At 54.5% G+C, this 12,974-nt stretch overlaps 1 protein-coding gene across 6 annotated transcripts in view; it reads right to left on the bottom strand.

Moving 5' to 3' along the window:
• Positions 1-936: 936 nt before the first annotated feature.
• Positions 937-12,974, bottom strand: part of RAB11FIP3 (RAB11 family interacting protein 3) — a 40,407-nt gene continuing 28,369 nt past the window's right edge. For 5 of the 6 annotated variants that reach the window (XM_015877191.3, XM_085514370.1, XM_015877194.3 and 2 more), the window contains 10 exons: positions 12,614-12,748; positions 10,353-10,388; positions 8,019-8,112; positions 7,154-7,257; positions 6,092-6,232; positions 5,359-5,440; positions 4,382-4,519; positions 3,854-4,009; positions 3,325-3,465; positions 937-2,861 (listed from right to left, as the gene is read on the bottom strand). In XM_015877191.3, coding sequence (XP_015732677.2) covers positions 2,748-2,861; positions 3,325-3,465; positions 3,854-4,009; positions 4,382-4,519; positions 5,359-5,440; positions 6,092-6,232; positions 7,154-7,257; positions 8,019-8,112; positions 10,353-10,388; positions 12,614-12,748 — 1,141 coding nt within the window. In that variant the 3' untranslated portion in view covers positions 937-2,747. The remainder of the gene's footprint in view (positions 2,862-3,324; positions 3,466-3,853; positions 4,010-4,381; positions 4,520-5,358; positions 5,441-6,091; positions 6,233-7,153; positions 7,258-8,018; positions 8,113-10,352; positions 10,389-12,613; positions 12,749-12,974) is intronic. The other variant, XM_015877192.3, reaches the window with a different exon arrangement.

Here is a 12,974-nt window from a genome sequence, read left to right as displayed (position 1 = left end):
AACCCATGATGGGTAAACTTTTATTAATGACATTTAGGGTTCTCCTATGGCATGGTGGTGTGCAGGAACCCAACACTGGGGGCTGCTGATACGGCCCCATAACCAACCCCAGGGGGATTCGGGGAGCACTGGAACACAGAGATCTCTGCAGCAGAGCTGGAAAAGGTCCATAGCATTCAGCATCTCTGACGGGAGGGATCCCAGAAGGGTCTGGAGGCATTTCAGGGGCCTCACAGAGGGCTCAGGAGCACTTGAGACCTCGCAGGGCCCTTCAGAGGAAGGCTTGGAGTGCTTTCGAGCTGCTGCAGGATATTTCTTTCAGCTATTTCAAGGAGTTTCAGAAGAGTTTGGAGGAGCCTGAGAGCTGCTTGGAGCACTTTTGGGGCCACACAAAGGGAGGCTCTTGGAGCAGCCCAGGTGCTCAGCACTGCCCTGGATCTGTAGGGTTGGAACCACTCGGGGCCTTTTGGGGCTCCCCAAAGTGCTGAGCTGATTTTAAAGGATATTTTTTTTGTTTAAGAAGAGGAAATAATCCTGGCATGTTTCAGAGCTGCTCAGGCCCTTTAGGGATGCTCGGGGAGGTTTTGGAGCAGCCAGGAGTGGGATGGAGCAGTTTGCATCAATTCAGAGGGGGTTTTGGAGCCCTTTGGGGCAGCTTATGGGGGCTCAGGGGAGGCAGAGAGATGTGCACAGCTCAGCAGAGGGTTTTAGGGCATTTCCATACCCAAGAGTAGGATTTCTATGGCAGTGGAGTGGGTGGAGGAGCTCACACAGCAACCCAGCAGGCTGCAGGTAAAGGGAACTCCATGTCCTCACCCACATCCCCATAGGGCAGCAGGACAACATAGGGGACAAGGACAGCGCTGGCTTTGGAAGTCCCTCCGCTCCCCCCATCCCACCCCACAGACCCTAAAGCCAACAGCAAGAAAAGGTCGATGACAGGAATGGTAACAGCATTTAATGGGACAAGAACTGATACATCATTTAAGACAATACTGCTTTCACCCTTGTGGGACTTTCCTTCACATACCGGCGGGGAGAGAGGAAGGTTTATTGGGAAGGACAGGTCGGTGTGGATTTGTTTTTGTTTGTTTCGTAGGGGCTTTAAAGCATGGTGAATGTGCAAGTCAGTGCTTTGTTTGCTTAAAACCTTTTTCCTGGTGCTTATTTACAGTTACAGTACCTCTGTGTGAGCGACAGGAGAAAAAAAAGACGATTGTAGGAACTGGGGATCGACGACCCCAAGTCGAGAAAGGCAGATCTCCAATATTTATATATTTATACACATATATATATATATATATGGTTTTGTGTTATACACAGATACATTTCTCTCTTCTTTAAAGTGTTAAAAAAATGATCGACCTTCGTTCTATAAAAATACCTACTCTACAAGATAGAAAAATTTCCCTCTCCATGTATACACTGATTTACACCCAAAGCTTCTCCATAAATGTACACCACGTGGCTCCGTCCCCAGGCTGGGTGCAGGGCTGTGTCAGATGGCCACAGTGCTGGGACACGGCGGCGGCTCCGGGCTCAGCTGCAGGCACAGCCCCTGGCTGACCCATAACACAGCGATGCGCTCGGAAGCATTTAGGGGGTGGCTGCTTCTCCCTTGTTGTTGGGCTGTATTGATGTTTCTGGAGCTTGGTTAGCAGAAATAGCTGCTCCATGGGCCCGGTGCAGCAGCAAAGGTGCCAGATCCTGGGGCAGTGTGATGAGTGGCTGCTCCCGTGGGTGCACCTCGCTGTGGTCACCATGAGCTGCCCACTGTGAGCATGGTCTGTTTCCCAGCCAGCTGGCACTGTGTTCAGAGCCCTCCTGCCCCTTGCAGCACAGGGATTGGTGATGCTGTGTGCTCAGAGCTCAGTGCAGCCACCCCTTCCCCAGCACAGCGTGAGGAGCAGGTTCTCCCTCTGGGACAACAGCCATCACTGGCAGAGCCCCGCTCCGTGCTGGGACAGCCAGGACAGCACACAGAGCTCAGCCCTCACACCACAACCTCTGCCCCAATCCCTGCAGGCAGGATGGAGGGGACGGCTCTGCCATGGGACCCCCACAGCAGCGTCCCTCCCTGGAGCCACAGACAGCGAAATAAATAAGGAGGTGGGTGACACTGCACTCACACCCTGTCCCGAGGATGGCCGCTCCCCTCTTCGTGCCACCAGCAAGTGAGAAGCTGTGCACGCCACCCGTTCCCAAGCAAAAGCAGCAGGGCAAGGATTAACTGCGCCAGCTGGATGAAGACATTTGCATTAAGTTAATTAAAAAATAATAATAATCATCATCATCATTCTACAAGTCCAGGACGTGTTTCCCTCTTTCCCAGATCTGCCCCAGTAAGTGAGTGTGTCATGGACACTTTGGCAAAGCTGGGCAGGGCAGTGGGGGGGGAAACGTTCCTGCTCCATCCCGGTCCCTGCAGTTCAGAGGAATCCCTCCTCACACCCGTGCGGGGCCGACCCAAATCCTTCCCGCAGTTGCCTGTTGCCTCCATTTCTCCTCCAGGTTCCCTTTCGCCCTTTGAAGCCAGAAGGGTTGCAAAAAATAACGGAGTCAGACAACAGAGCCTCACTGCTGGCGCTCTGCCCCGCTGCTGCGCCGGCTGATTCAGCACCGATCCGACGCGACGTTTCCTTGTGCCTTCATCAAGAGCAAAGACGTTGTGAGTCCCTCTTCCTCCTCTCAGAGCACCAAATCCACAGCCATGGCAGAGTGCGCAGCTTGCGGCTCTCGGCCGCCCTTTACTTCACTTCCAGGATGGAGGGGTTGGTCTCCATGATGGCCACGATGATCCTGTCAATGTAGTCCTGCAGGCGGAAGTTGATCTCTTCTTGCTTTTGAATTGCTTCCATGAGCTGCGAGGGAGAGAAGGGAGAAGTGGTCATTAATGTTTGGGGATGGGAAAAGGGCACCGATCCGTGTCTCCATGCCCTCAGCCAACAGCCCTGCTCACCCCCACCCCTGGACCTGAGGTTTCCAGGACAGTCCGAGCTGCTGGGCTTTAAATGCAGCTGCAGACAGGCAGACACACACACACACACACACATACATGTGACTGATGGTCCAGCCCAGGAAGAGAAGGCAAAGCAAAGCCACAAATTGGAAGGCAGCAGCTTCCCCTATTCCCATGAATTAGGGCAAGTCCCAAATGCTCTTTAAATCATTGCGTTCTGTCTCATGACAGCTTTCAGGTGAGGTTTGGGAGCGAGCTGTGCTGCAGCCATGGCCACATGGGCTCCTGTTTGCTGGGTGGGAAGGGGAAGCCCCAGGTACCCCAGGGAGACACGATTGGAAAGAAGCAGCTCACTGTGCACAAACCTCATCTCTGGAGACTGAGCTGATCTCGGCCGCCAGGGATTCAGAGAAGGAGGCTGAGAAGAGGTTCTTGGCTCCCTGGATGCTCAGGTTGATGATCTGCCCGTTCAGCTCATCGTTCTGCTCCTTCAGGCTCCTGTTATCCTGTTCACAACAACCACATGTCAGGTGCTGCGTGGTAACCCAAACACACCTGTCCAACCCCAATGGGTGGCTGGGGAAGGCAGGGGCTTGGCAAGGCACTGGGAACAGCACATGTTCTGCTGACTCTGACTGGAGAGCCTCTGGAAACATGGGGCAGGTCTAGGGGATGCAGCATACAGGGATCCTGCATGCACATAATGCACTTCAGAGGAAGGATCTGAATTTCCCTGTCCCTGCACAGGGGAGCAAGAAGCAGCAGGATGCTGCATCCATCGTCAGCTCGTGGGAGGGAGAACCCCACCAAGCAAGGAGGCAGGCAAAAGGGGAAACAGCATCTCTTATTGCAGAGCGATTGCAGAGACTCTTTCCCCTTCCCAGCCTCACCTACCTGCTTAAGCTGCTTAATCTCCTGCTCCAGCTCCGTCTCTCTTGTCCTGCTGTTGTACTCCTGCAGCCCCATGCTGCTGCTCCGGCCTCGCCGCTGCTCACATTCCAGTTTGAAGAGCTGCAAGTGCTCGAGCTGCTTCCTGAGGTCCTCAATGAGCTGCAGCAAAAGGAAGAGGACAGCTGAGTTCTGGCCCTATTTGCAGCTGGTGGGACACACTGGTGGTCTCCTGGCTGGGAGCAGCTCCCTCCTGCTGCAGTGGGATGTGCTGTGAATCCCCACATTATGCCACAACAACAGCAGTTTCCACTCTGACCCCAAACTCCATTCCTGACATGATGGCAAGCACTGCTTGAACCTCCAGCTGGAACTACCTGGAAGGAGTTGGGGAGGGGGACATGCTTTTGCCCCCCAGACACGCAGACAGCTGGGAGCTCTAAAAATTGGTTTTGGAGATGCTGCTGGAGCTAGAGTTGCAAAACTGCCTTATTTTGGCAAGGCAGGGCTGCAATGGGCAGCCTGACTCCTCACCTCCTGGGTTGACTCCTTCTCCTTCTGAAACTGGTGCCTCTCGTGGCTCAGCTTGTCCCCCATCTTCCTCTTGTTCTCCTGTTCCTCTGTGAGCTGCACAGTGAGGTCCTCAATCTCATCCAGCAGCTTCTGCTTCTCCTGTAAGCACACACAGTGCAGTGGCTGCAGGGCTTGCTGCCACCCAGCCTAGAGGTGCTGGGTGAAGTTTGTCACCTGCTGGTGCCAACAGCCCCACACTGAGCATTTCCCTATGACCAACCCACCCCATCCCCAGGCTCCTGGCCTGATTCTGCCTGCGAGGAAGACTTTGGCTTTCTAAAAGCCCCATATGCCACCAGGACACAGCAGTTCTCTCCATCCAATGCTTACAAGGCCTCAGGGCATGAAGACAATGCTGCCTTGGCCATGGCAGGCGGTGCTCTGCGGGCTCAATGCAATGCTGCAGGGCCTCCAGCTGGGCAGAGGTTTGGTTTCACATCAGTTTTAATCTCACATCCGCCACAAGCTCCAACAGAGCCACAATGCAACCTCCATGCCAGAAGTGAGACCTGCAAGCTCATCCTCTCCATGGGTAATTGCTCTCATTGGGTCCTGCCAGGCTGCAGCCTCCAGGTCCCAGCATGGGGAGAGGGTCTGTGAGATAACGCAGCATTCTGAAGACTCAACACGTGGATTCAGTGACAGCTGTGTGTCTGGGCATGAAGCAGATCTAAACCCTTCCTGCTGCAGCCGCAGGGCTGCAGACCTGCCTCCAGCAGAGGGCACGAGTCCCTTCCTGCAGCCAGGCCACCCGCTGCTCCAGCTGCTTGCTGCCAACTCAGGCTCACCACGTTTGTAACACCAGGTTTGCAGCCAGGCACTGTGAACCTGCCTGCCAAGCACTGCCCCGAGGTCGGGCTGTGTTGTCAGTGCTGCTGGACCCACCGTGAGCTGTGGGGAGGGCAGAGGCTCTGGGACACACATACACACGTTCTCACCTCCTCGAGCCTCTCAATGTTGGCTCTTAAACAAGGGACACAAGACCTCAGCTCGCTGTTCTCATCATCCAGCTGCTGCAGCCTGCAACAATAAGACTTGTCAGAAAGTGCAGCAGCTCTCATCCTGGAAAGGTGGTAAATATATCCCCCCAAATAACAAATCTATGCAATCAATGAGGCCACCTCCCATGCTATTCTTTCCTTGGGAAGCCAAGAGGCTGCACAGAGCTCCCTGGTCAGGTCAGCAACTGTCTGACAGCTCTTCCTTCTCAGCATGAGGTCTAACTCTGTCTCAGTACCCCCCTCTGTGCCTCTGAGCAGCCTGCAGCCATGGCACACTCCTGCCAACCCTCCTTCATCATGGGCTGAGCCCTCGTCTTCCCTCCCTGCCTGCATCTGCTCAACAACCATGGCAGCTTTTGGGAGCAGGATCAGACACCTGCCTCCTTCCAAGAGCTGAGTCACATCTGAGCATCAAACGGACTTCCACGGATCTTTCATGCGAGCAAGTGCTAACAACCACCACCTGCACTCACTCGCTGCAGGGCAGAGATGTGGATGGGGAGCAGGAGCTAAACTGAAACCGTATCGGGGAAATCCAAACAGTGTGAGGCCATGCTGGTGGAGGGGCCTGATTTCAGGATGAAGGAGAAGCAGCCAAACCTCAGGGCCTGTACTGATGTGAGGTAATCCTGCCCACATGCCCTGGAGCCCTGCCACCACGCGGCCCCACCTGGCCTGCAGGTTTTCGATCTCGATGCTCTTCTCCCTCTCCATTTTGCTCAGCATCTCCCTCTGCTTCTTGATCTCCTCCAGGAGTGTTTGGTCAGCCCTCAGCTCCTGCTCCTTCAGCTGTTCCTCGAGAGCATTCGCTCTGCGGAGAAGAGAGACGTGTATGAGGGCTTCACTTCTTCCACCAGGTGCAGCAACAAAGCAAGACAGCCCATAAAACCCCCGAACAAAATAAGCTGTGTGCTATCTCTGCCCATTTTCCTCCCTCTCTGCGTTGCATCCAAACCCCTTTTAAGGAGGAGACCAGTGAGAGGGGAAGAGGGTGAAAGCACAGCAATCACTTTATGGCACACCTGTGGCTCTCAGTGCTGGATTGTGCCATCTAAACCCAGGGGCAGCCCAGCCCTGCTCTGGGGGAGCTGCTCAGGGTTTGCTTTGCTGGGAGGCTGCAGGCTGTCCCTCATGCAGCCGCTTTGGCTCAGATAAAGCCATTCTTCAACCAGCAGCGAGTACAAGGCTTGATTAAAAGCCGGCTGACACTTCTGGGCCAAGCTGCTAAAGTGAAAACATTCCCCTCCGCTGCAGAGTTTATCAGGGCTTAGAGAAACCTTTGTTTGAATCGCTCGGTTCCATGACACAGCTGTTACTTAACAGCCTTACAGCCCTATAGATAACTCCTGGAGGGTTTATCTGCGGGTGTAAATATGCTGCTGGAGCCTGCCAGCTCGGGGAGGGCAGCCATCAGTTACCGTGGGATCCACAGGGCTGCAGCGGGGGCTGAAAACATCGGGGCTGGGGCTGTGATAGGGCAGAGCAGGCACAGACTGTGCTGCACATCCACCTGAGCAGAGCTCTCCAGGAGACACCAACCTGCAGCCCCCCAAGCCAACCCCTGGGGCCGCACAGAGAGGTGGGCACACAGGGAAATACCCACAGAGCTCCGTATTTGCATTCAACTGAGCAGAATATTTGCACAGAGAGAGTCCAGGGCATTTGCCCATGACCCTAAAAAGCTCCCATGGAACCTGATGATCCTGCAGGAGAGCCTGGCCAGCTCCTTTACCTGTGCACCAGCTGCAGGTTCTCCTGCTTGAGGCGGCTGTGCTGCTCGCCATTGGCAGCCGTGTCCTTCTCCAGCTCCGTCACCCGCTTCTCCAGAAAGACCACCTGGGTGGGAGAGAGGCACAGCTCAGCACAGACCCCCAGCAACAGGCAGAGCATTGCTCCCAACCCCCCCTCAAAGCAGAAGCCACCCACAAGGGGATGGCAGCCAGGCTTTTGCTCAGGTCCTATGCTTTACAGTGCCCTGGTTTCCCATGTGTCCCAAGTAGAAACATGCCTCCCTGCTTCATTCCTTCATAACAAGATGCTACAGCAATGCCCAGAGCAAAGCACCCCGGCTGGGTCTCATCCACAACCATGCACAAACAAAGCAGCCAGCAGCACATCAGCAGAACCTGAGCCACCGTGCTGCTGTGCTGGGGAAGCAGGCAATTGATGCTGCAAACAGCCACATATACACTTCCCTTTCCCACACAGCTCCCTGCTCCTGACTGCACAGCTAAAAAAAAGCCATTTTGAAGGAGTTTTGTGGCTGCAGCAAACATTTACTCAAGGCAGAGCTCACTCATCTTTCACTTTCCATCTTTCCCCTTGCTATTCTTAACCAGGGGTGCTTCAACAACAGCCTCCTGGTCCTCCTTGCTTTACCATCCCACAAGGACCAGCATGAAGATGCTGTCACCTGCAAGCAGGTGGCACGCTGACCCCAGAGACAGGGCTCTTTGCATAGGGACAGAGGGCACCCAGGTTATGTCCTCCTCATTCAAAGCAGTAAGAGAAGCTTCAGCCCAGCCCTGGCCCATCCATCCCAAAGCCCTTCATGCCACCGATGAGTGCCATTTGGGCACACACAGCCTTGCTCCTACCTTGTCCGTGATGTCCTCTTCTGTGCACTCCAACGTGTCCCGGTAGGACTCCTCCATCGCCCCTCCAGACAAAGTGCTGGTCTGGTGCAGCTGTCTGTAACACAGCAAAGCCACCCCAACCCACAGCAGGGCGACCATCAGGGCCATCATAGGCAGGCAGAGCGACTCCAGCTGACAACACCCACACGATGCAGCCCCTCTCCCTCCCCCCCAGCTGCCACCTCCTTCCCTGGTGCTGGCAGAGCACTGCTCCTCATCAGGCAGCCTCTTACCAGAGCCCCAGCAGCAGCGTGCAGACGTGGACACATGCTGCAGGGACTTCACACTGCGATCATCTGCACTCGGTCTTTGGAATAGGAGATAAGAGCCCCCGCTTTTCACTTTCTCTCTTTAAGAACATGTGTCATCCACCAAAGGACGGAGTACTCTGCCCTTGCCACTGATAAAGTGAACTGCTGGGGGCAGTGGATGGGAAGAGAAACAGAACCCTGAGCTTGTTGGGAAACAACCATCTCAGCTGAGCCACAGATGAGAGCAAGCTAATCATTAGCCAGGCCTTGCGACATTGGTGGTCACAGCTCTGTATGCACCTAAGGACACTGCCCAGCTCTGATTGGTGCTAATTGTGCCACCACTGCAATTAACTCCATCGCTGTGTGGCACCAGCAGAGCTGGTTGTTGTAGTGCAGCCCTATGGACCCAGGATGCTGCCTGGAGCAAAGCACGGCTGTTCCCATTGCAATGTGGGGTCAGAGCCTGGTACCCGCAGGGCTCACACACACACACAGGGTCTGCCAGCAGTGGGGTCAGCTCAGGTTAAGTGACACATGCCCACGGTTTGGGCAGTCCCCTTCCCTCCCTATAAAGGGCAGTGGGTGTTTCCCTGCCCTCCCACCCCCATCCCATGGATCTCTGCTGTCCCTCTGGGACCCAGACAGGCTGGCCAGGCTTTGAAACCAGCGCTGCTTCAAGCAGGAGGAGAGCAAGAGGTCTCTTCAAACCTAAATTATCCACTGATTATGTCATCTGGGCTCTGAAACTCACCCTGCTACACAATATGCTCATGCAAATATTCATGAAGCGTGGCTGGCATTTACTGAAGAGACCACAGCTGAGTACCAGCCTTGTTTTGCTTCCTTGCCCTGGCTACATATTTAGATTCTGAAGTCTTGGGCACATTTGTCATTTAAATCGTGCCAAGCACAACAGGGCCCGAGCAGCAGAGATTTCTTGGCACAAGCAAAACACAGGGAACAAAAGTCATGGAAAGAGCCCTGACCAAAATAAAACCTACTTCCCATAAGCAAACATTACGCTGTAATTATACGACCTGCAACAAAGAGTTTTGGCTGATCTGAAGGAGCTGGCTCTTCTTTGTGGTTACCATGCAGGGCTCCCCATGGGGTTAACTTGAATCCTGCCCTCTGCTCTGCCAGGCAGGGGACAGAAGGTGATCCTGATACAGGAAGCATGGGACAGCCTGCTCCCTTCTGCCTTCTTTCCTGCCCGTGTTTTTAACAAAGGTCTCCAAAGTGAGACAAGTGGAAGGAGGAAATTTAATATCAAAGCCTCGCTTCCTTTCCAGGAGGACAGATTTGCTGATCACAGGAAAAATTGGGAAGGGCAGGGCGAGATGATGAGGTTTAGGGCAGCTCCTGAATGCTTGGATTGCTGCACACCATGCACTGGAGCACGGGGCTGCTGGAGTCTGTGTGTTTAGAGGGAGCATTGTGACTTCTGCAGTGCCCACCCCCTGCTTGGAAAAGGGCAAAGGGAAAGGCAAAGACTTTGGAGGGCAGCGTTCCTCCCAAGCAGGACAGGACAGAGAAGGGTCACCTTGTGAATAAAAGCAGGACATGGGAAGACGGTGCAGCCAGCAGAGGAGAGAGGGGTGCATGGAGACAGGACGGACCCCGGAGCAAAGTGCTGCCTTTCCTGGGCAATCTGAGATAAAAACACCCACCAGGCAAGGGCAGCTGGTACATGAACAAGCCTTAGGACAGTCCCACAGGGCAGAAAAAGCAATGTAACAGGAGGGCTACCTGTGGCTGCCCCCAGAACTCACCCTGACCTGACCCGCAAGCCAAGCCCCATGGGCTGCTCTGAGCAGGAGGGAAAAGCCCAACCCCTCCTTCTGTCCTGGGAGAAATCAAGCTGGCAGCCACCTCCAACCGCCAGCACAAGGGAGCAACCTCCAATTCTGAAGGGCTAATAGAAAACAACTCGTAATGAGAGCCATTTTCCCCCAAGGTGTCCAGAAGACGTTGCAAACTCATGCTGACAGGCAGCACAGGCACCCTTCCCACGGCAGTGGTAACCCAAGCACAAGCTTACCTTGCCACCTTCTTGCTGGAGAGTCTTTTATTCGGACTGCAAAACCAACAAATAACAGGAAAGAGTTAGGAAAGCTGACAGTGGACAGCGAGGGAAACAGGAAACTGCAGGCACTCAGGGCACGTCCTTCAGCCCTGCGACATGCACGGCCACGCAGCCCCACGACCCTCACAATTAGCACTGCTGGGATAACCAACCCGATCAAACACGGCTGGTCCCAGCCCTGAAAGTTGATCCCCAAGGAAGGGGGCTAAGAATAGCAGTGAGCTCAGTGGGGCTCTGCCAGCACTGTGGAGCTCCAGCACCCCGTGTCCCCCTATGACCCCCCCCGGCTGTGCCACGCACCCCCACATCTCCATCCATTTGTGCACTTTGTGCTGCTTGCTATACCCCTGCTGAGCTGTATTTGGCTCTGGATCACCAAAGAACTGCAGCCAGGACTGCAGGAGCTGTTGATAATGGATTTTAAGCACAGACCCTATGACACCAAGGACTGGGACGATCTCTCCTTGCTCGGATCACCGATGGGTTGCAGCCGCATGGTGCTGTGCACAACCCCCCATCCATGATACAGAGCACCATGACAGCACAAGCAGCCACATCCCTGCTGCCTCATCCAGCAACAACTCCTGGCCAGATGCTCCCTCGGCTGCAGCTACATGCTGGCAAAACCTGTGCTGCTTTCCAATGGATGCCACCAGGACACAATAGTGGTGGCAACTCAGCACTGCACGGTGACAGCCAACAGCTCCACTCGGCTGCATTCCCTGGCGCTGAGCTCAGCTCAAAGAACAACAATAAAAGTCAGCTGGGAGCTGAGTCCCACCCAGAGCTGCTGCAATGACACCAGTTCTTCGAAGGAGGAACATACAGCCCATGCTGTGGGGAGGAGGAATATTTTCCTCTGCATGGAAAGCAGAGCCGGCACCTGCGGCTCTCCTGGGAGAGGATGAGATGTGCAAACTCTACTTCAAGGGCACTAAAACAAAGCACAGCTCTCCAAACTGCCCCATCCACAGCTCTGCCGGCCCTGCTGAGCCTGGTGTGGCTTTAAGGCACTCATATCACAGCACCAACTCCCTCTGTGGCTTCCAGCTCTTCTTGTAGGTCATATTTGCATGACTTTGCATCCACTTACCCCCTCTGCTGCAATCCAGCAACAGCAGCAGATCCCCCCCCCCAACCAATGGAGCCAGACATTTGTGCCATGAAAGCACATGCTGAAGCAAAACCTGTGCAATTCCATCAGACACCATAGGACCCCATCACAGAGGTGGCATTTCAGCTTTGCAGGGATGATACCCAGAATGGAGCGGAGCTGCTGGTGCATCCAGGGAAAGCCAGCACTCTCCTTAATGGCTGCACAACCTCAGCCCCATCACCACCCCCAGGGCTGCCCCATGGAGGATCCCAACAGCAAAGGCAGCCACGTGCCTGAGAAAGAGCAGGGGACAGAATTACTCTTACTGCTAAGGAAGACAAGACCAAGCTCCCATTTGTTTTCCAGCTCCCCCCCAAGCTATGGCCCAGCAGGACAGACAGACCACAAGCATGGCCAGAACCTGGGCTTGAAGGAGCATCCCGGGTGTGAGCAGAGCCATTATCTCCATCAGCACCACCATCCCTCCTTCCCCCTGATGGGCTGCAACCACATCTGAGCCATGGAATCAAAGCAGCACTCACCAAAACAGCTGGCTGACCCTAACAGCTGCATTCACAAACACAGCTTCCCACAAAGGCTCTGACATTTATCCTACCATTACACTGGCAGTGCTGGGTGCAAGTGAAACAAGTGGGTGCAAGCAGTTCCTATGGCTGCAAAGTGTCTCCAGGAGATCCCCCAGGTCAGAGAGCTGGTCTGGGAGGGGTTGGGGGGCTGCTGCCATGGGAGGACGGGCTGTGACCATCACTGCTGTGGTGGCAGAAACACCACAGCCAAGTGCTGCAGGTTCCCATGTAAGGACAGCACTGCTCAGAGCATGGCGGAGTGTGAAACCACTGGATGCTGTATGGGACATGCATGAGGCCGAGCAGAGCAGAGTGGAAGATTCCCATTGCCTGTTGGCTCCCAGGGCTCAGATTAAAGGCCCATCCACCGTGATGCTTTTGCAAGCTCCACCACCCTCATTGAAACCCAAACCTTTTTGCAAACAGGAATCGAGCCCAACAGCAGCAGAGGAAAGCTCTGCAAGACAAGGAGAATCTTCCCTTCGAGAGCATCATCCCCCACCATTGAAATTGCCACGCACAGGACCAATTACCTATTCATTTCAAGATCATTCAGGCGAGCGGAAAGATCCTCAAGGCGGTTGATTTGTTTGTGGCACTGGCTACAGTAAAACTCAAATGCTTCATCTGCGATAATGCTGTGCAGTTTCGCAGCGAGCGGATTGGTGCTAGAGAAATCACAAGTGGCATTTTAACAGGACAGAACAGAGCAGTCTGATTTTGTCTGTGGCTTCCACAAGCTGAGTTATATGGAAAGGGGGCAGCTCTGGGCAGGGGAGGTTTTGGCACAGGGTTGGTTGGTTGCCCTGTTTCCCAGTGGGACAATCTAGAAACAAAGCAGCTGTGCTGCCCTGCTGTTAGCAGTGCCGAGCAGGGTCAGATTTTCATGTCTAA

This window comes from Coturnix japonica, chromosome 13, assembly GCF_054131305.1.
Source record: "Coturnix japonica strain WE chromosome 13, WE-NBRP24, whole genome shotgun sequence".
In the NCBI taxonomy this organism is placed as follows: Eukaryota; Metazoa; Chordata; class Aves; order Galliformes; family Phasianidae; genus Coturnix; species Coturnix japonica.
This window is presented reverse-complemented; position numbering and strand designations above follow the sequence as displayed.